Raw genomic sequence first — 23,392 nt, 5'->3', positions numbered from 1 at the left:
GAGTTAACCCAGAGATAGGGAAGGATTCATGGGGGCAGCAGGACACTATATAAGGGGGAGATAATAGTTGCCTAAGCTGGAATGTTTATAGATACTTTAGTGAAAGATTCACAGGTGTATCTTGTCACTGTTCCAAGCTGAGATAAACAATTCATGAGTTGTTGCTGGTCAGAGTTAATGCTCTGAAGCTGGGGGGTGGGGGGTGGGGGGTGGGGGAGATATGAAGTGTGATTTTACAAACTGGTTTTACAGACTGATGTTACAAATTGGTATTACAAATTGATTTTACAAGCATAGATCCCAAGCACCCCATGGCTCTGAGCCTTGATATCTATACCACTTCTGCCCACTTAGACTTTGCCATGCCCATCATTCTCCCTAGATGAACTTTCTTTTATGTTATTTCCTCCATATAGAGTTTGAGTTCCTGGAAAGCAAAGACTATTTCACTTTTCTACTTGCACAGCCCGTGCTTGGCATATAGGAAGCATTTAATAAATGCTTTTTTCACTCATCCATTCATTCATTCAATCCTCTTCTAAGAGGAGCTGCAAGGTACAAGATGCAATAAGCATAAAAGTTGGGAACCCTTCCCCCTCTGTCTCCATCTTACAAGCAAAGGAATCATTTGTATCATTTAGAACTTACCAGACAGAAAATCTTTAGCAAGAATGATGATTAAACTTCTACTGAGGCCTTTCCCAACTGGGAGTCTCCGGAAAAAAATCCATAGAGACTAGAATCTCTGAGGGGACAATATGAAAAAGCCTAACCAGAGAAGTCATTATTTTGAGAGGGTAAATCTTGACCAAAAATGAAATTGAATTTTTTACTCTCTCAATAGAATTCTCCTAAAGCCACGAAGAACGTATCCACTCTCCTGAAAGCATTTGCCACAGTAATTTTACACAGGTACTTGCTACTAGCTCTAGAACCGACTTATTTTTCTGTTGATAAAAGGAGGTACAGAAAAGATTTCTGTTTGCTTTAACTAGTCTGTGACCATTTATCATCCTTTTTTTTAGTCTATTTGTGAACAAGGACGTGGCCCAACACTTCAGAAAACTGAGAACATTTTCTTGGGAATCTGGAGTACGGTGAGTATGTGTGCTACTCTGTGAGAAAGACAGTAAAATTACATTTCTTAAGTAAGGCTTTGGTCAGAATGTTGATTGTCAATTTAAATTAAGTTTAATTTTTATGCAGAAGAGCATAGACTTGCACCTCTTTTATTTGAAGAAGTCTCAACACATATTTCCCATATTTTCCATGGATTTCAAACTAACAATGTTGATTCTTTGTCTTTAAATAACAAGTCAGTCACATTTTACTTAAGTAAAAGCTCCTGAGGAGCTGCTGTGTGGGTGGTTGCATCCTTTCTGAAGTTTATCATCTCTGTAGCCTACCACAATGGGGTTTGAGTTTATTCTGTGTTCCTCATTTGAAGTGTGGCTTTAACTTGGTTTCTTCAATCTACTCAGTCCAGTCCATTAGATTCAATCCAATAAGCATTTATTAAATACCTACTTTGTGTAAGGTACCAGGGAAGGCAACTTCCACTATAAATATATCTCATGATTTCTAACACTGTATCTAGCCCAAAAAAAAAGTAAAAAAAAAAAATGAAAATACAGAAGGTTTCTGTAATATACTTTTGCAAAGAAACTATCTTTAGAATAGACACAGAGCAATTAAAATAACTGGTCAGGTTCAGAAAATCTGAGTTCAAGTCCTAGCCCTGCCATTTATCAGTAGTGAAACCCTTAATAAGTCCTGATTTAGCTTCCTCACTGGTAAAATGAGGATAATAATATTTATACTGTTTCACTGGGTTATGCAGAAAGATTTTTGTAAACCTGAAAGTTTAAAGTGCATTATGAATATTACAGGACCAGACACAGAAAATAAAGAAACAAACTAAGCTTTTTATTTCTTGCCTGATTTTATTAACTTGTTGAATATTATGATATTATAGGTCCAGACATAGAAAATAAAGAACCAGACTAAGCTTTTTATTTCTTGCCTGATTTTATGAACTGAGACTGAAAAGTTCATGGAAAAACTGGCATCCCTTTGTTAGCATGGTCTTAATTTTGAAAGTACTATAAGTATAATAATCCTAAAATATTGAAAGCTGAATTAAGTAATTTTATGATAATGAAAAAAAGCAGGGCAAACTTCAGCAATTCCAGGAACGTACCACGAAATGGTGTCTCTACTGTTAGGGAAAGATAGCAACAGATCTGCATGCAGCAAACCAAGAATGAGAAATTCCTTTATGATAAGGGAAAACTGAAAATAGAAACCAACATGAAAGCGACAGTCCAAGAAACAGGCTATTTGAGTCTTTGGTATGGAAAACACTGCAGAGTGAATCTTCAGCAGCATTTTGAATATGTACAATAATGAGATTTTATGCAAAAATAGTCATGCAAGAACAATAAACCATACATGGTGACTAATTGCAGAGAGAGTATAGATTATAAAGACTACATTAACGAATGTGAAAAGTGCAAAGTTTGGTCCATTGTTTATCCATCTCCATTTCTACAAATGCTGTTTGGGTGTCCCAAGTTATGGGTCTGAAACCAGACCCATATATGTAAGAATATTTGTCTCTGAAGGTATATATGCAGGTGGAAAGACTGCCTCCTCATTCCTTTGAGGGAGTAGATATTACCACATCTGTCAGATGTGCAGGGCCCAGGCTCACCACAGAGTATTTTGGTTCTTAAGCACAAACTAAAACATTTATAGCTTCATAGGAAAATGTTAGAGCTGATGGCCATGTAAACTGGGAACAGTTGTCTCCTGGAGAGGAATACAGGCTCCAGAAGATAATAAGGAAAGAGAATAAGGTTTCCTCCCTGAGCACTGGAGGAATTCATGTTCCATTACATAGAAAAAGAACCAAACAATGCATGACAAGTAATTTTGTGCTGCTGTCCATGCCAAGATTTACTACACACATTGAAAACTGTATAATTAATGCCTTAGCATTTTACAGAGAAGTCTTCCTCACAAAAGAGATGAATACATAATAAGTAACTCTCAAGGAGAAAGGTCACTATCTTCCTTTTTCTTTTCCCTAGCAATTTTAAGAGAAATAGGAAGTAAGGTCTGTAGCAGATGTGCTTATCTGCTGGCATATGAATAGAAGGGAAGTTTTATTGTGTAAAAGGAATGTTCTGTGTCATTAAAAAAAAAAAGTCTTTGGAAGAAATCTACTTCCCAGCATGGTTGTTGAACAGTAGTACCCTTGTGGATACTCACAGGGAATATTCCACCAACTCCTTCCCTTTCACATTTAATTTTTGACATGATGTTATGCATAGATTAGTGTTTGGTAATAGTCCAGGACAAATTTTTCCTTTCTATAAAAATTTTTGCACCCAAAAGTTGTTACTTCTTAAAACTTTTGAACTTTAAAACCAGACTTCTCTTTTCCCTATGCTGTGTAGTGTTTATTACCTTCTTTCCACCCTTTACCCTTCTTTCTTTGTGGCTCCCAATTTTTCCAACAAAACCATCACTTCCACCTACCCACTAACTCCAAACACTAAGAACTGCTTTGCTGAATCTGGGGGCATAGCATAGATCAGCTAATGTTAGGAAATTTAGAGTTTACCTCCCCACAAAATGAATTGGACTGGGAGGTATTGCTATAAACTTTTCCATATTGATGACTGCTGGCAAGGTAGCAATCATAAGCTTTCCTTAAAAATTGCTTGGGATTTAAAATTTTATTTCAGTTTTCTCTTTCCTAAACTTTTTTGATTCATTGCTGACTTGTACTGGGTATCTCTGAAGTTGAATTTGGTTTTGAACTCTTTTGAGTTTTTATTGAAGACTTTATTTGGAAATAGACTTTCATTAAAAATATCAATTCCATTTGCCAAGGCAAGTTCATCACTAATAAAAGTGTAAATTTTAAAATTCTATTATTATTTACAACTTCTTGGCTAACTAAACCACATCAGTTTAACAAAAGATAAATGTATAAATAAATTGTAATTACAAATTAGTAAAGTTCTTAAAAATATGGAGGGTGAAGTGTTAATTTTTATGACCATATTTTATTGCTATGATAACTACTATTACATTCACCAAACTTGTATTTAGTGAGTAGCTCAACCAGTCAAGGGCCACATGATAAGTTGTTGTATTCAATGTTACAAGTTTTTTGAAAAAGGGCCCACATGTACAAGAAAATTTATAGCAGCTCTTTTTGTGGTGGCAAAGAATTGGAAATTGAGGGGATACCCATCAAATGGGGAATGGCTGAACTTGTAGTATATGAATGTAATGGAACACTATTTTCTAGGGACAGCAAAGGATATGAGAAATGGCACATTGGTCACAGAGTTTATTCTTCTAGGCTTTCCAGACATACACGGACTGCAGGTTCCCCTCTTCATAGTGATCTTCCTCATCTACATTTTAACCATTTTTGGAAATGGACTTATCATTGCTATTGTCTGGGCAGAGTCAAGACTACAAACTCCTATGTACTTCTTCCTTAGCAATCTCTCCTTCTTGGAGATTTGGTATACCACCACTGTCATCCCCAAGCTGCTGGAAACTTTTGTGGTGGAAAAGACAATCATCTGTGTTCCCTGCTGCCTGTTACAGTCCTTTTTCCATTTCTTTTTGGGCACAACAGAGTTTTTCATCCTTACAGTCATGTCCTTTGATCGTTACCTGGCCATTTGCAAGCCCCTCCATTACTCTACTCTCATGACCAGCTCCCTCTGCCTACAGCTCGCCCTCAGTTCTTGGATGATAGGATTCACCATTGTTTTCTGTCAGACAGTTCTGATTTTTCAGTTACCTTTCTGTGGCAACAATACCATCAACCACTTCTACTGTGATGTTGGTCCCATCCTGAAAATGGCCTGTGCAGATACCAGCCTCCTTGAGTTTCTGAGAGTGAGGGGCTGATCCAGAGCCAGAGGGGCACACACAGATAGAGGGACAGAAGCAGGCACAGTGAGACAGTCCTAGCACAGGGACGGAGGCAGGGAAAGAGACCGACAGTGTCACTGAGAGGTTAAAGACAGATACACAAAAAGAGAGAAGAGACACAGAGACAAGAAACAGAGACAGTCAATAAGAAGGCAGAGACAGGGAGACAGAACAAAGACAGACCAGGAGTCAGGGGCTACAGACGGGCTCAGAGACAGATAAGGGAGACAGAGAGGACGAGATAGAGAGGCACACCACCGAAAGAGACAGAGCTAGCGTATCAGAGACAGTCGGGGAGAGACGACGGGGCACACAGAGACAGAGAGACAGGAGCAAGAGGGATAAGCAGAGAGGACCAGGGCAACAAAACAGGTAAGCAGAAAGGGAAAGAAGGACTGGTGGACGGAGCAGAAGGGTCTGCAGGGATTAACAGGCTTTCGAGGGGCGGGGCCAGATTTGGGGCGTGGCTAGACCAGGTTTGGCTTGTACGCAGGTTGTACTTCCGGTTCGCCAACCTCTGGGCCTCATCTCAAGGGAGAGCACCAGAGAGACGCGGCTTAGCCTCCCAGAGCCTAGACAGGCTCCAGGCAAGGTTTGGGGCGGATTCATCCATGTATTCCGGTTCCGGGAGCTGCGGCCCCACGTGTTCGGGCCCCGTTTGGCTCTGCACTGCCCAGATCCGGCACCGCCGCCTGGCTCTGGGGTGGGTGGGTGGGAGAGAGCCTGGGGAGGAGCCGTCGGAGCTGCCGAGTCGTGAGTGCAGGCACGGGGGTGGGGTGGGAGTTGGGGGTCCTGGCCGGACCGAAGCGAGACGGGCTGGCCCGAGCTAGACTGGGCAGAAAGGAGGGGGAGGGGCAGAGGAGCAGAGACCCGCCCCTGCCTCGCCTCCCTCCCCCAACGCCGTCCGAGAGCTCGGCGAGGGGGAGGGGGGGGACGAATGGAGGGGGGGGAAAGGAGGTCTGTATCCCTGTTGGGGCGGGGGAGGCAGGCGTGACGTCGTGACCCCGGTCTGTGGCTGCCCTGTTCAGCCGCTGCAGCCCCCGCCCCTCCTAAATCCCCTCACCCCACGGCCAGGGCCTTCCCCTGTGAGATCGCTGTCTCCTGGCCCCCCGATTTTGGGTGGTGGGGATTGACTCTGAAGCGACCGCCCGTCCCCCTCCCGGCTCTCCTTCCCACGGGCTGGAAGTGGAGGTGGCTCTTCCTGTTCTCCCTTACTGCAGCGCTCCCCATAGCCGAACCTGCCGCCCCCCAGCTCCCGGTCTTGTCTTTGCTTTACCCCAACCCCCGTCGAGCGTTCCCCGCTTTGCCGATCCTGCCCTCACCCCACAATGCCCACTCCTGCCTTGCCCCTACCCCACCCCCCAGACCACCTTTCTGCACCTTACCCCCTGCCGGCCCAGCAGCTCTTTCTCCCCCACTCTACCCTGTGCTAAGGACCTGGAAAGTTGGGGGGGGGGGTGGAAAGTGGTTCGAGTTTCTTTCTCAGTTTTGTCCGTGGGAAGAAAGCCCAGTGTCAGCTCCACAGGCTTGGGCCTTCTGATCACCTTTTGCAGTTGCACGCTATCTGACTGGGCATTGGCTTGGTTATGTGCCCTAGCTCTCCACTCTCTTTTACTCACAGTATATGTCAATCTTGTCCAAATAACTGTGAAGCCTGGGGGAGTAGTGTCTCACCCACCCCCTCTGAAGCTGAGCTTCTACTCAGAACTCAGAGTTTTTTTGTTTTGTTTTGACCACCTGCCTGGGTGCCTCTGGTCAATCTTGACACTCAGCCCAGTACGAAAGACCCTTGGAGTTTCTTCCTTCCCCCAACTCTCCTCATTCCCAGTTTGGGAATGGCCCCTGAGTTAAACCACAGAGCACCTGGTAGAGAGTGTGACAGTCACTCCCAGGGCCTGCAGCTGCTGATCTTGGGTAATTTTCTGGAATCTTAAATTTCTTGGAATCTTAAGTGTGTATTTGTGTAGGGGGTAGAGTGGGGCTGTGAATTTTCCATCTTTTGGAATGCATTGCTTTTCCATCTTTCTCTTACCAACCCTTGCCTTCTTCACAGGATAGTTGTGACATTCTAGGATGTGACTATATTTACTATAATGAGGGAATCTTGGGATACAAACTATATTCAGATAGAGTAAGTGACAGCTTTCCAGTGACAGATTATTCATTTAACTTGGCTGGGATTTAAAACATTTAACAGTGTCTGGTTCTCTCTGTTGCCACTCCCCTTCTGGTTAGTAAACCTTTTATAACCCCAGCCTCTGGTATTCTTTCTTTCTTTTTTTCTCATTAGTTCACCTTTCACCCCCTGCCATAGATTAAACTCTATTTCAATCTCAGTACTTGTAGGTTCTTGGAGAAGTAGGATTATTTTCTAGGTAGACCTATCAAAGCCACCAGTTCAGCCATAGTATTGTGGAAAGAGAACTGGATTGGCCATCAGGAGACCTCAGTGTTATGCTCTACTCTGCCATTAACTTGCTTCATGTTCTAAGACAAATCACTTAGCCTCTTTAAACCTGTTTCCTTGTTTATAAAATGAAGGACTAACTGACATTTAAGGCCTTATATGGACAGGAGCATAGATTTTGAGCTACCTTAGAGAGCCATGTTCTTCAGTCTCAAGCTCTAAAAGTCCATGCTGCTTTATCCACAGAAACTTCCTGACTTCTTCCTTAGGTTCTGAGTGTTTAACATATTATTCACGTCCCACAAACTGAGCATTTCTTGATTACATCTTTGATTCCCCCTACCCACCTCACCCCAGGTTCGCTCTTTCTCTGAACCCACATGATTTCTTTAAAAATCCCACTCTCAAAACTAGTTTCACCTCCCCTTCTGCTTTGGACCTGTGAAACTTGGAGATAGCAGCCTCTGAACTGAAATCACCTCATCCTTCTGGTTGCTTTTAGCAAAATATTTGCCCAGAAGGACTCATTTAACCATAAAGCACATCCCATCATGGAGTTTCATAGTTATTCTTTTTGCCTGTAACACTTGTATATTTATTTTTATTTTTTATCAAAGCATGTGGCCCTGGTGATCTTAAGCCCTTATCCTTCTATTTAGTATTTAGGAGTAGGAGGGTCTTCAATACAGAAAATGTCTTTGTCAAAGCTCCCCTAACAACCCAGTCCTTAAAGAGGAAATGACCTTCTAGTCAAGTAGTATCATAGGATGTGGCTGGTGCCAGCTGACTCCCCTACTCCATAGGCTGAAGCACAGGAAACCATGGGACCTGTATAGCTCCTCTTTAGGAATTGTTTTTGCTGGGTAGCACAGTGTCACACCAGGAGTCAGGAAGACCTGAGTTCAAATGTGACTTTAGATACTTAGCTGTGTGACCCTAGGCAAGGCACTTAATTTCCATTTACATCAGTTTCCTCATCTGGAAAATGGGGATAATAATAGCACCTACTTCCCAGGGTCATCAGGAAGATGAAATGAGATGATAATTCTAAAGCACTAAATACAATCAATACCAGGCACCCAGTAAACACTGTCTAAATGTTAGGTTTTATTTTTATTACCTTATGATGCCGCTGAGGGCTATAGACAGCAGATCCTGAGTGACCTTGTCTTATGAAAATTGGGGACAAATTGGAGGTAACAGTATCCAGTAGACTTTAATTACTACTGACCCTAGTATATTACTGGACTACTACATCAAAACCTCTAGCATTCTATGATATGCTAGGGCAGCCTGTAAGAGAGGTAGGTAAAAGAGCTGCTACCTTTTCCATTAGTCTTTGGTACTATCTCTTCAGCTGCTGGGCCATCCAGTTCAAGCTTGAAGTGCCTGCTCCCTAGCAACTCTTCCATTGCTTTGCTCCATCCAGAAAGTTTCTACTTTGGTTTAGGCCTTTATGACCGCACGGGGACTGTTGCAGTACCTTCCTAATTGGTCTTTTTACCTCTCACCTCCCCTCCAATACATCCTCTACATAGCTGCAGAATATCTGTTTCTGAAACACATCACCTTATTCCTCAGCTTAGAACTCAACAGTGGTTCTGTTTCCTCTAAAATGGAATACAGATTTTACTTTTTTGTATTAAGTCTCTCTTAAGTATATCTCCTATCTTCATTTCTGGTCTTATTTTGTATTTTCCCTTCAATGCATCTCTTCCTTGTGCAGGTGGTCTACTAAAATGCACTCTCTTCACTTCACAGTGTAGTTCGGGTAAGTGCTTTCCTGTTTTCTCCCAGCAAACCCAGTTGTTAAAATTCAGTGTTTAAAATTATTTTGTGTAATCTTTGTAGGTACTTGTGTATCTATCCCAGCCTTCAGCAGTATGTAAGCGCCTTGAGAGCAGGGTCATTTGGTTTTTTATCTTTATATCCCCTAGGACCTAGCATATTGCATGTTGTAGGTGTTATATGTTTGTTGAATTGAATTCTGAGCCCTTATACTAGACTTTGAGGGATGTGGTATGATGAATAAGCTACTTTTCTTACTCTCTAGAAGCACTGATCTTGTAGGGAAGATAGGAAAGGATAAAAATAGCAATAATACACATTAGGTTGCAGGACAGGTGCAAAGCACCATGCATGTCCATGCATGCAGCCTAGTGTCCATGACAGGAATGACATAATGTTGTTTCTCTTTCGGACTTCAGTGTATTGTGGAATAGGGACTATAAAGTCACTCTACAAATTCAGTAGATTTCATCCTTTCCATGTTAGCTTTGCCCCTGAGAAGAATCCTAGGACAGAGTTGAGAAAACATTGAGTCCAAAATACATTGAGGTGAGTGACTCTATGAATTATAAAGGCAAAATAAATACAAGTCAGTAAGATAGTACCCATTCCAGAAGTGACAAGGTAAATTTCATGACAACCAAAACCACATACATCTTAATAGACACTAGATTTTTAAACCTTAATAGAATAGGTTGGATAGGGACATATGTCAGATCCTGCACTTGACTTAAAAAAAAAAATAATCAGCAAAAGTATTCAAAAGAAACTTGTCTAGATAGCAGTTATTATTTCTAAAAACTGGAGATAGTATTGACTACATGCTCAATGAATGAAATCTTGGGTTACATTAAAAGCAGTGTGTTGGGGCGGCTAGGTGGCACAGTGAATAGAGCATCGGCCCTGAAGTCAGGAGGACCTTAGTTCAAATCTGGTCCCAGACACTTGACACAAAAACTAGCCTTGTGACCTTGGGCAAGTCACTTGTCCCAATTGCCCTCCCCCCCCAAAAGCAAAATAAAAAAAAGCAGTGTGTCCAAAATAAAGTGACGATCCTATTGTGTTCAGCCATTTTTGGTCCTTTTCAGGAATGTTGCATTCCATTCTAGGGACCGTGTTTTACAAGTGCCTTTGACAAATTGATATGTCAACCGAGTGGAGGGCAACCATGATGGTGACGGTACTGGAAATCATGTCATTTGAAGATCCATTTAAATTACTAAGATTATTTAACCTGAAGAAGAAAAGAATTTGTAAAAGAGGGCAAAATCTTATTCTGGCTTCTCCCATATGGTAAAATAGATACCTATTTTATCTGCTCCCAATCCATTGTTTTCCTGCTGTGTTGCACTTTTGATTTCCCTATTCTATGTAATTTTCTGCCTATCCTAACTCATTACTTCCTTTAAAAAAAAGTTAGTCTCTTATTCAACCGCAAGTGTCATATTTATTTTAATAAAGGAAAAACAATAGCCAAACAGAATTAGAAAAAATGGCATTGGATTAAAATAATTTTAATCTTTAACTGAGATCAATGAGTAGAAGTTTAGGAAGTAAATGTGGCGCAGTGTATAGAAATTGATAATAATTAGAGCTAACGAAAATGGGAAAGGCTGCCCCCTAAGCTAGAGTTCTCTTTTAATTGTAAGAGTTAAATCAGGAGTTGAATAACTTTGTTGGAGTATTGAACATCTTTATGTACAAGTTTGGAGTTAGACTAGATGACCTATATCCATTCCTACCTCCGATTTTATGAATTTATTACTGAATTACTGAATTTATTTATTACTTTATTATTTTATGAATTCATTACTTTTGATAATCCATGCCCCTATATTTACCACTGATACAGGATTTAGACCAGGAAGAGACCTTAGAGATCATTAGTCCAACTCTTCTCATTTTACAGATGAGGAAACTGAACCCCAGAAAGGCTGAATAACTTATCTGATAACATAAAGAGGTAATAATAATAATAATTTATGTTTATATAGTGCTTTGAGATTTGCAAAGCACCTTATGTCCTTTTGATTCTCACAACAACCATACGTGAGAGGTAGTTGCTATGTTTTACAGATGACAACTTGGTTCAGAATTTGTGACTTGCTAAAGGTTCCAGAGTGTCTTAAGCAGGATTTGAACCCAGATTTCTTACCTTCTCTTAATAAATAGCAGAGCCAAGATTTCATCCCAGTGCTTCTTAGTGGTCCAAACTATCTAACAGGGCTACTTGGTAACTGATTAGGTGCTCACGGCAAGTATCCGCATCTCTCCCACCACAAGCTATCATCAGCCCTTTTCTTGGCTTCAGTTGACCTTGAAGGCCTTGGATTTAACCTGAGTTACTTGTAGGCCATGGCAGACACTGCTACATCAGAAAATTATCATGTATGGACGTGACTTCAGACTGAACATCCCGCCTGGGAATTATACTAACTACATTTGGAGAAGTCCATCTATAGGTTGGCTACAGATTAGTGAGTTTTTCTGCCACAGCATTTCTCAGTAAGCAACAATTAAGTTATTGAGGGGTTGTGATTTGTAAAGTGTTCTTGCCAACAAAACTGAACTTAGAAGTGCTTCCATTACTTTTCTCTGATAAATATGGCCTCTGTGAAATACTACGCTGTTCTTCCTGTTCTTTTTATGTCAGCTTATCTCAAAACTGGATATCTTCTTTCCACTCATGTATGTATTCATTGTCTCTCTCCTTCAAGAGCTAATGCTCCACCATGAAGTTTACTTGGACTCCCTGCATTTGCCTTCTTCATTCCTACAGAGGCTGGAATTGACAACTCATCATATTATACCTTTAGCCTGTGAATCAAGGGAGTTAATCTGAATGATCCTTGGGAAGTCTTTTATTATTATCATGGAACCAGAGTTAATCTGTGAGATACCCAGAGGAAGAGGACCAGAGTAGTTAGGGAACTCAAAACCATTTGATATAAAAATGATTCAGAGAAACTAAGGCTGTTTAGATTGGGGAGATTTGGAGAGGACAGGAGAATTGCCTTTGCATATTGGAAGGACTGTACATGGAAGAGGTATTAGAATTGTTTTGCTTAGTCACATGGACCAGAACTAAGAGCAATAGTTAGAAGTTGCAAAGAGGAAAATTTCAGTTTGTGATAAGGAAAAACTTACTAACATTAAAGATCATATAATACAGAGCTGGAAGGATTGTTTGGCTATCACCTCACCATCATCTCCTACTTCTCCTTTGCCACAGTCGCAGATGATGAAATAACCTTTCTCCTTGCCAACATCAATTCTGTTTGTCACACTGATCCCAACCCTCTGGTTTCTTCCAAGACCTTGTTCTTTTGATCAATCTTGCCAACTGTTCTCCCCCCTACTCCCAACAGGTTTCAGTCTTCCCTTATCCAGTTTCTCTTTCCCTGTTACCTCCAAGCATACCTACATTCCCCCCACCCCATCCTTTACTTTAACTTGGTCCTACCATTCGTTCAAGCTGTTTTTATCTTACATATCTTTCCTCTTTTCAACATCAACTCCTCATGCTGAAGAGTTGGTTTCTGAAAATCTAAGATTGAATCTGAGCTCTGTGACTTATTATTTGTGTATTCTTGAGCAGATCATTTAACCTTTCTGGAGTTTAGTTTTCTCATCTGAAAAATAAGGGTGAACTTCTTGGCTGGTCCCTTCCAGTTCTAAATCGGTGATGATCTATGATCTTAGAAAAAGCTGTTTGATCGTGTTGCCTCTACTTTTACAACCCTTTGCAGTCTGGTTTACATCTCCACCACTCAGCTGGAACTGTTCTCTCTCAAGTTGCCAAATATCTGTTTATTGCTAAGTCCAGTGGCTTTTTCCTCAAGTCTTCATCCTTCTTGAGTTCTACAGTGTTTGACATTGTTGACCAACCCTGTTATTCTGGATACTTTCTGCAATTTTTGTGACTTTAGTCGTAGTTCTCTTCCTATGAATAAGTGAATAAAAAAACATTTATTAAGCACTTAATTTGTCCAAGCACTTTGATGAACTCCAAAACTACAAGTACAAAACCAGTTAGCCATTGCCTTTGGATAAGCAATACATACATATAGGGACAGTGGTGGCCAAGAAGGGGCACTTCCTGACCCAGAAGTCATAGGGATGATGAGTAGAGTAATAGCATAATGGATTTATAAGCCTTACCCAGAAACAGTGATAGAGTTAGTTTAATCATAGCCCCCACACTGGAAAGGGCTATGTTTGAGACCTTGTAGAGGTAGTAGATGGAGAAGAGTGAGGAAATTGAATCATAACTAGGGCTTTTTTGAGCTAGTGTTCTGGGAGAGGCAGTCACTAATCAGGAGAGTAGAGCCTGATGGTGAAAGTTCCTCTAGTGTGAATAGTTACGTGGTTGGCAAAGAGGCTAAGCTGTAGAGGAGGTGTTGTGAGAAGAAAAACTTCCTTCCTGGTCTCTTTTGCAGGTTCATTATCCCATGTCCCACCTCCTATGTGGTGATGTACCCTAGAGCTTGGCTCTGGGCCCTAAACTCTTAGTGAGCTTAATTCCCATAGATTCAACTCTTCATCTCTATGCAGATGGCTTCCAGATCTACATATACAACCTTCTAATTTCTCCTGAGCTCTAGTCATATAGGGTGTTATCTTAAATTCATCATGTCCAAAACAGAACTCATCTTTTTTTTCCTAACCCTCTCTCTTCTTCCTAACTAACCAATTTCTTCTAGTCATCCAAGTACATGAACTGGGAGTTGTCCTTAACTCTTGACTCTTTTTTCTACATCTTCTCCACCACCACCCCCATCCAATCAGTTGCCAGTTTCAGAGAAACTAAACTCTTGTATTCACTGATTATTGGGTGTTTGTTTTTTTTTTTTACTACTTCTGTTTATGTTAGAATGGACACATAAGCCTCTTACTGTGTAGAAATGCCCATTTTTATTTTTCCTACCTGGAACCTGTTTCTTTCTCTTCAATAAGAAGAATGTCATCATATCCTCTATAAAATGTTTTATAAGATTTAACTGACAAGCTAAACAAAAAAATTTTTTTTTACCCTTTTAGTACCATAGGTATTTTGAGATGCTAAGTTTGGCATTTCTGCCTTATTCTTTTTTCCCCTTCTTTCTAGTCACATCACAACCACTTTAGTTTAGGCCTTCATTTTCTCCCCTCTGGACTGTTGCAGTAGCCTCCTGTAATGGGAATGTAAATTTAAATGTCTTCACTGGAAGTGCACCTGGAGCTTGGGGTGGGAGGCTTGTTTTTCAGTAGATAGTTCTTGATTGGCCAGTGAGTCAATAAGGTTGTTACATTCTCTGAGCCAGGAGAAGGCTATATAAGCCCTGATGTGTAGCTTTGTTTTTGGGGCTCGCTTGGAGAAGTGTTCTGTGATTTGATCTGGATTCTGGGAAGCCGTTGTCCAGAGCCCCCCGACTTTGAAAAACCCAGATGTTGATTTGGTATGGATGTAATGGTTGGACAGTTTGGAAAGCTGTCTAATTGATCTGTTTCTGTCTTGATAATTCTGCCTGTATACTTTGAAGTTCAGGGTGTTGACCTTTTTCCCCTGAATGAGGTAAAGGATATATGTTTGACTGATTAAAGTAAGCTTGTTAATCCATTTTGAGTTGCTTTCCTTTAACAAAGCAGATCTAAGAACCTATGTTGGCATCAAACTCTGATGATGCTTGGGGTACTTGCTGCTACACCTCCTGATCCAGTTTCCTATCTCCATTCCACACAGCATTCAGATTGTTATTTCTACAGCATAAGTCTGACAGTATCACCTCTAGGAAGCTGTAGTGGCTTCTGTAGCAAAGGCTGGCTTCTGGGATAAAGGACAAAATGAAGAACAGTCCAAGTCACCAAGAAGCCTACTTCTTACCTAGATTACTTAGGAAGTACTTCTGTGCAGGTTATGTCTTTATATTCCCCTCTGTGCTGGGGTACAAAGATAAAATGAAAAACAGTCCATGCAGACTTCCTGTGTTTGGCATTTAAAGGCCTTCCTTCACAGCCTAGCTCCAGCTGGTTTCCAGGCTGATTACACATTGCTACCCCCTCCATGCATTTTGTATCCCCTGTGCACAGTATGCCATCTCCTTCCTCAGTGCCTCTGTCCAAGTTGCCCCCCATGCTCATAATACTGTCTCTTTTCATATTCTATACCTTAAGCACCTTCAATACTTTAAGGTTCAGTTTAAGTTCTGTATTTTTCATCAGGTCATTCCTGACTCCCACTCCTTTCCCCATCACTGAGAATTTATTTAGTTTATATACTATTTGTATCTGTGCGCATATTGCATTCCCTAAGCAGAATGTAAGCTCATTAAGAGCAGAAACTTCCTCACTCCATGTATTTATCCCCAGCACAGTGCCTGTTACATAGTAAGTGCTTGATGCTTGTTGATTGAATGATGTGTTTCAGCTCCATTTTACAGAAGAGGAATCATACACATAAGAGTGACTTGGCCACAGTTACTTCCCTGCCAGAGCCAGAATTTGAACCCATGTTCTCAGATGCCAACTGCAGCCCTGTTTCCAGTCCTATTGTCATCTTAGCAGTTTCTTGGAACTCTGCAAAAGTAGAAGATGCTGTCTGAGGGGGTAGTCTGGAGGTCATCAAGCATGACTGCTTCTCACTGATAAAAAGAGGGCATTCCTGTTGAGGTGACCTCTAACAAAGTAAGGAAAAGTCCTTTCAGCCTTGAGATTCTAAGACTTATTGGAAGTAGTATTGTACTATCCAAAAAGAGCCAGTACCATCTTTGAGTTTTAAAAAATAAGAATTTCATTTCTAGTCCAAATATTTATATTTCCATTTTATCTAATTATTTTCTCTTCCCTCAGGATTTTCTATCCCAGTCACAACCCCAGCAATGTCAGTGCACAAGAATTTTATAGCCAACTGTTCACAATCCCCTCAGCCTCATGGACTTGGCCACACAATCAGCTCTTACTCTTGGGTTGTTTTTTTTTTTTTTAATGCTTCCTTCTTAAACTTCTTCATACTTTGCCTTTTGGGTTTTATTTTGTTTTTGTCATTGCAAACCTTTTCCTGCTAGTTCAGGTTCTGTTCTTAATTTCTCCTCACCTCAAATGCCATCGTGTTGAAGCCAATAAAGAACAAATGAAAAAGTAAAACAAAATTTGTATTGGATAAAAAAATACTTTGAACCATAAAATGTTAGAGATGGAGATGACCTTAGGTCATCTACTTCAACTCATTCACTTGACAGATGAGGTTTAAAGAGAAGATGTGATTTGCCCAAGGTTTACATAGTGAGTTAGTGTCCAGAGAAAAAGCTCAAGACCTGTGATTCTCTGTGCACTCTATCTCTTACAGGTCAAGTTTAGTTTTGCAGGTTATGGTGTGTAATCTACTAAAGACCATGTATATTATTTATAAATAGATACATATGTATACATGTATTTATTATTTTATGTAAATATTTAATTCCATAAATTTATATATGTGTGTGTATATGCATATATATATACACACATACATAGTTAGTATGTGTGTGATTTTATTGGTGTAGAAGACTCCCAGTTAGGAAACTTATCACTACCAATACAGACTTGCACGGTCTCCTAGGCTTTGGCTTCAAATTGCCTGAGGGTACTGAGGAATAAAATGTGTTGCCCAGGGACTTGTAGGGAGTATGTGTGTAGTGCCAATACAATATTTACAGCATCCACGGTCACGATAAGTATACCAATCATGACTATAAATATTCCCTCACGGTGCTCAATCGTAAAATACAACAAACTCTGCATATAGAGGACAGAAGCAAAGCATTTATTCTGACACCAGAAAACCACACCCCAACACCAGAAAACCAAATTCAGCATAGCAACATAGAAGTTAATGCACCACAATGTAGCAGAGAGTCATGTCATCCTTTAGCCTTCCCACAAACCAGTACAAGATCAATATTTACTCATGCGCCTGACTGCTTGCCTGAGCATCCTCTCCCCCAGTCTTCTAGTGTAGCTCTGACTCACAGTTTCCTGTGGGCTCTGTTCCACCCTTCATCAAACTCCTCCCACAACTGGCTCCATGTAACTACATTCAGCCTATTAGGAGGGAGAGTTTGTTTTCAAAGTAAGGAAGGTACTCAAATTTCCATTACCATTATAATGTGTCAGAGGTGAGGCTTGAACTAGGCATCCTTGACCAAAGCCAGCTCTCTAACCACTAGTCAGTATTGCTTGATATAAATGAATCAGTTCCCTTAAGTTTACTGTTACCTTTTGGCTTAGGAGACAGATTCCTGAAGATTTTGTATCTGAGGCCACTCCCTGGTGTTGTAAGAAGAAGATACTTGTGTCCCCTGATCCATTTGGCATGACAGAAAGCAGTGGGGGTGGTACCAGTTGTGGTAGCCAAAGCCAATACAAGTTTGGAGACTCCTGGACTTTGGCTAGAGAACCAATTGCGAGGTCCTATTCTGTGCTTGACTGTTTTATTTACTCTTACGCAGTAAGCTCTCTGCACAGGAGTTTTCTCCTGTAGCACAAAGTGATTGAGGTATTTATGGGTTTTCGTGATGATACTGAAGGGCAAGGGCTGAAGAGACCTTTACATGTGCAATCATCTCATCCATGGCCTGTCTCCTTTGACACACACATACCCCCCTCAAAAAAAAAAAAAAAGGTTTTTGAGGAAATGTCCATGGATATATATCTTTTTACATTCAATAGGTAATATTGATAAAGATACTATGATATAAATTCTGGAAACCAGCTCTTATCTCAGTGTAGAGAATTCTTACATTTAGGGAGAAGGAAAATGAATAAGCATTTTTATAGTTCCTACTATCTGCTAGGCACTCTTTTTTTTTTAATCAAATGCTTTATTAACTTCTAGTTTACATCATTCATTTCTGCAAGATTATGAGTTACAAATTTTCTCCCTGTTTTTCCCCTACCCATCACCCCAAAATATCGGTCCCACTGGATATCCCCTCCTCCAATCTGCTCTCTCCCCATATCCTCTCCCATACCCCCTCCAACTTTCTAGTAGGGTACAGTGGATCTCTATGCCCCAGTGCCTGTATATCTTATTTCCCAGTTACATGTAAAATAATATTAATAATAGTATATACATATATATATATACACATTTTAAACATTTAATTTTAAAACTTTGAATTCCAGATTTATTCCCTTCCTCCCTTGTCACCCACCCTTATTGGGAAGATAAGCAGTTCAATATTGGTTGTACATGTGTAGCTATGCAAAATATTTCCATAGTGGGTATATTGTAAAAGACTGACTATATTTCCCTTCCTCATATCCCACCTCCCACTTGTTCTATTCTCTACATTAATCCTGTCCCTTTTCAAAAGTGGGTGCTTCCAACTTCCCTCCCCCCCAGCCTGCCCTCCCTTCCATCATCTCCCCTCTCATCTCCTTCCTCCCTACTCTCCTGTAGGGAGAGATACCCTATTTAATGTGTATGTCATTGCCTCCCTAAGCCAAATTCAGTGAAAATAAGGTTGACCCATTCCCTTGTCTTCCTGTTCTTCCCCTCCATTGTAACCATTTTCCCTTGCCTCTTCTGTGTGAGATAGTTTATTAAATTCTGTCTGTCCCCATCTCCTCTCATTATATTCCTCTCTCACCTCTTAATTTCACCTTTTAAGTCTCTTTGCTTCCTATTAAATTGGTCCTGTGCCCTCTATCTATGTATACCTGTACACATATATACACACACTCACATATATTCATATGCATATACCCTCCTATATAGACATATATTTATGTATACATATATATACACACACATTTCTATTCCCTTCAACTATTGTCATACTGAAAAAAGTTTCCTAAGTTACAATTATCATTTTTCCATGTAGGAATGTAAATAGTTCAGCTTTGATAAGTTCCTTATGATTCTTTTCCCTGTTTACCTTCTCATGCTTCTCTTCCTTCTTGTATCTGAATGTCAAATTTTCTATTCAACTCTGGTTTTTTTATCAAGAATGCTTGAAAGTCCTCTATTCCACTGAATGCCCATATTTTCCCCTGAAATATGACACTCAGTTTTGCTGGGTAGATGATTCTGGGTTTTAATCCCAGCCCCTTTGACTTCCGGAATATCATATTCCAAGCCCTTTGATCCCTCAGTGTAGAAGCTGCCAGATCCTGTGTTATCCTTATTGTGTTTCCACAATATTTAAATTGTTTCTTCCTGGCTGCTTGTAATATTTTCTCCTTGAACTGGGAATTCTAGAACCCGGCTATAATATTCCTAGAAGTTTTCTTTTTGGGATCTTTTTCAGGAGTGGATTCTTTCAACTTCTGTTTTGCCCTCTGGTTCTAAAACATCAGGGTAATTTTCCTTGAGATTTCTTGAAGGATGATTTCTGGGTTCTTTTTTTGATCATGGCTTTCTGGTAGTCCAATAATTTTTAAATTATCTCTCCTGTATCTTTTCCAGGTCAGTGGTTTTCCCAGTGAGATATTTCACATTGCCTTCTATTTTTTCATTTGTTTGGATCTGTTTAATAGTATCTTAATTTCTCATAAAGTCACTAGCTTCTATTTTCTCCAGTCTAGTTCTGAAGGAATGATTCTCTTCAATGAGCTTTTGAGATTCTTTTTCCATCTGGCAAATTTGGCTTTTTAAGGCATTCTTCTCCTCATTGGCTTTTTGAGCCTCTTTTGCCATTCGATTTAGTCTATTTTTTAAGGTGTTATTTTCTTCATTCAGGTTGTTGACTCTCATTTCATAATTTTCTTGCATCATTCTCATTTCTCTTTCCAATTTTTCCTCCACTTCTCTTATTTGGTTTTCGAAATCCTTCTTAAGGTCCTCTATGGCCTGTAATCAGCTCATATTTTTCTTGGAAGCTTTTGGTACAGGAGTTCTGACTTCACTGTCTTCCTCCTGTTCCATGCTTTAATTCTTTTTATCCACAAAATAGGAGTGTAAAGCTGGATTGCTCTGTTTGCTTTGCTTCCTTTGCCTCCTCATGTTGCCACTCAATTACTTGACTTTTGAGCTTTTTGCCACAATAGGACTCTGCCACCAGACAGGGGAGCTTTGTCCCAAATTGCTGGGGTTTTCTCAGCTGCCAAAGGTATTAGTTGGGTGCCCTCTCTGAGCCCTGGCAAGCTGGTCACACACCACGGTTGGGGTGCCTCAGCAGCTTCTCCCTCCAGGGGATAAAGGCCAGACCACACTCCCAAACTACCAGATCCCAAAGTCCACACACTACACTGACCTCTCACTTTGTCCTAAGCATCTGTGTGTTGATAATTCTGAAAACTGCCACAGCTGCTGGTGATCTGCCACTGGTCAGGCCTCCCTTAAGCTAACCCTTCCAGCTTGTACAGGGCTGGGCTTGGCTCCCAGAGTGCTGCACTGGCTGCTTACTGCCAGCCTGCCGGGGTCCTCAGCTTGAGGTTAGCTTATCTGTGTCATTTTATGGGTTCTGTAGCTCCAGAGTTTTTTTGTAGTCACCTTTCACATGAATTGGAGGAGGTGGGAGCTGGAGCCACGCGGAAGTCCTGTTTCTACGCTGCCATCTTGACTCCACCTCCCTATTCACTCTTTCAAGCACGTTTTACCAATACTATGTCATTTTGTTAATCACCTACTCTCCCTCAAAGGAATTTATATTGGCACCTCCATGTAACTTGCATTACAAATTCAGGCAAGGGTCAGAGGGACTGACCTGGGGGCTCAGGGCAGAAAAGTGCCTGCCCTCCCCATTCCTTTCTTGTCTCCCTCCACAACACAGAATATTGAACAAAATTGCTTTTAATAATGTTTGAAGCTGAGAGGGACATTAGAATCATCTGTGCCTCTCCCCACCCCAGTCATTTTATGGACAAGTCCCAGAGGAGCACAGTTTTCTGCACCTATTCCAGTGTTCTTGGCTCCCTGCTCGCCCTCTAGCTTCTAGCTGTTCTTACTCTTAGCCACTCCTCTTCCTTTCACCTCTCTGTGCCCATCCGACCTTGAAAACTTCATTTATGACTTCTTCAAAGGACAGGGGAAAGATTTGAGTGTTGTTTAATTGGCAACAACTATGAAGCAGACTTTTGGCAAATGCTTACTTATCTTTTCCATTTTCTAATAACTATCTTCTCTGATGAAGTAGTCGGTTTTTAGTCACAGGACTGGGTTTGAATCCTTGTTCTGCTCCTTGTTAGTGGGGTAAATCACAACTTTTCTGTACTTCAGGCTCCATTTACAAAATGGCGATGAGACTTGTGTTGCCTGCCTCATAGTGATGTTACAAGGACCAAATGTGACAGTGTGTGTAAATGTGGTTATTACTTCACTGACCCCCTTCCAGGTACTGCTCTTGCTGCCCTCTAACTTCATAAATTGTTCTTTCCTGACATATTACATTTCCCCAGGACTACCAACTTGAATTCAAGAACACCACAAGTATTTAAAAGTTCGAAAGAATTATTTTCCAGAGGAATGTGACAGTGCCCTGTTTTATGTGCCCCTGACCCTTTCCAGGCACAAGAAATCTCACGAATTCAATTACTTAGAAAAGCATTCCCTGTATTTTGTTGTTCAGTCTTTTCAGTCATGTCCAACTCTTCATGACCTCATTTGGGATTTTCTCAACAAAGATACTAATTCATTTACAGGTGAGGTAAACCGGGTTAAGTGACTTGCCTAGGGTCACGCAGCTAGTAACTGTCGGAGGCCAGATTGGAACTCAGGTCCTCCTACTCCAGGGCTGGCACTTTATCCTCTATGCCACCTAGCTGCCCCTATATTTAGTACCTAGTAAAAACCACTTGTATCGATTGATCTCAAGAATGAAAATTATTTTTGACCAGATGGTGAGCTCCCACTCTTCCCAGAGAGTAAAGAGTCATCCTCAGAATTGACTGTAAACAGTTAGGGTCCCGTGGGTCATCTCTTACCTTTCCTTCTCTTCCACTCCCCCCTCAACACACAGGGTTATGGAATGCATAATTAAATAGCTAGTAATAGGATTGTTTGTGCCCTTTAATTTTTAAAGAATGTTCATGTAAATACAGATTTTCAGTAGAATATGTGTTTTAAACAAATAGGTATGTATGTATGACATATATTCTGGACCACCCATGAACAAGCTACCACTTAGCCTTCACTTTACATACACATTGTCATGGCTTACCCTCTCAGGACCCCAGTTCCAAAAAGAACTGGGATTTCTCACAAGAAAATTTAGCATCTGTAATAAACTACTGGAAGTTGAAGATTTACTAGAGCCGAGTGATTAATGGTCTGTGCTCCAACCTGAGCACATTTCCTAGATTAGTACATTTCTACTTTTTTTCCCCCCACACAATAACTTTTGGTACTTTATATCTCTTAGTGATGAAGTAACCCTTTGTTCAGTTACTTAGGCTTTAGACAATCCTGTATATACCAGTATATCCCACCATTGAAGCCAGACTAAGGACAAGAAGGGGGTTTGTGAAGATGAAATCTAACTCATTTCTAAGAACAAATGTTCCAAGCATTTTCTTCTGATCTCATTTCCCACCTCACACCTACCTACCATAAAGCAGCAGATGACTTTTTTCCCTACTTCACTGAGGATACAACTCATATCTTAACCTTTGACCAGTGCCTCCTTAATCCTTTTCTGTTTCTTAAAATTTCTCTTTTCCTTTAGTGATGTAATTTCTTCCTGCAATTCCAGTAATCTCTAGGCAAATCCTAAAATCTAAGCTCCTTGAGACATAAGGATTATTTAATTTCTTGTTTTCATATCCCCAAATAGTGCTTATAAATACTTTCTTATTTATTTTATGATTCAAAAAATATGTAGCATCAATGCACTGAACCTGAGTCTTACATCTCCAGCTACCTACTAGACATTTCTGCCTAGATATCACCCTGGGACGTCAAAACCAGAAGTGAATTCATTATCTCCAAACTCTTAATGGCCCCCACCATCAGTTCACTCAGTTTCAAAACCTGGAAGTTATCTTTAAATTTTCCTACTCTCTTAGCCTCCATATCTTAATCATTTGCTGAGCTCTATTGATTCTGTGTCACATCCCTCCAATTTGCACCCTTCTCAACCCTAATTTAGGGCTTCAGTTTTTGCCTGTACTATTGTGGTAACTTCTTAATGGGTCTCCCTACCTACCCTCTCCTCTTTGTAATCCATCCTCCACAGAGTTGCCAAAATAATTTTCCTAAGGCACAAGGCTGACAGTATTACTACCCTCCTGTATCAGCAATGCCATATTCACAATGCCTATGGAGATTACAAATAT

General features: G+C 40.6%; 2 protein-coding genes across 3 annotated transcripts in view; both read left to right on the top strand.

The window, feature by feature from the left end:
- Window positions 1-4,338: 4,338 nt before the first annotated feature.
- On the top strand, window positions 4,339-4,941 carry OR6X1 (olfactory receptor family 6 subfamily X member 1). Its single transcript, XM_069070235.1, has one exon. The coding sequence runs from the start codon at window positions 4,339-4,341 to the stop codon at window positions 4,939-4,941; it is 603 nt and encodes a 200-aa protein (XP_068926336.1).
- Window positions 4,942-5,577: 636 nt separating this feature from the next.
- The window catches only part of ZNF202 (zinc finger protein 202), a 35,601-nt gene continuing 17,786 nt past the window's right edge, over window positions 5,578-23,392 (top strand). Inside the window, exon 1 of one of the 2 annotated variants that reach the window (XM_069070096.1) lies at window positions 5,578-5,718. The gene's annotated coding sequence lies outside the window, so the exon portion shown is untranslated. The remainder of the gene's footprint in view (window positions 5,719-23,392) is intronic. The other variant, XM_069070097.1, reaches the window with a different exon arrangement.

Source organism: Petaurus breviceps, unplaced genomic scaffold (genome assembly GCF_028583685.1).
Source record: "Petaurus breviceps papuanus isolate PSGF00001 unplaced genomic scaffold, PetGlider_PUasm1.0 90804, whole genome shotgun sequence".
NCBI lineage: Eukaryota > Metazoa > Chordata > Mammalia > Diprotodontia > Petauridae > Petaurus > Petaurus breviceps.
Note: the sequence above shows the minus strand (reverse complement) of the source record. Positions and strands in the feature narration are given on the sequence as shown.

Bases quoted from the DNA above. Each gene is read 5' to 3' on its own strand.
- OR6X1 (XM_069070235.1), top strand. From the start codon at position 4,339: ATGAGAAATGGCACATTGGTCACAGAGTTTATTCTTCTAGGCTTTCCA.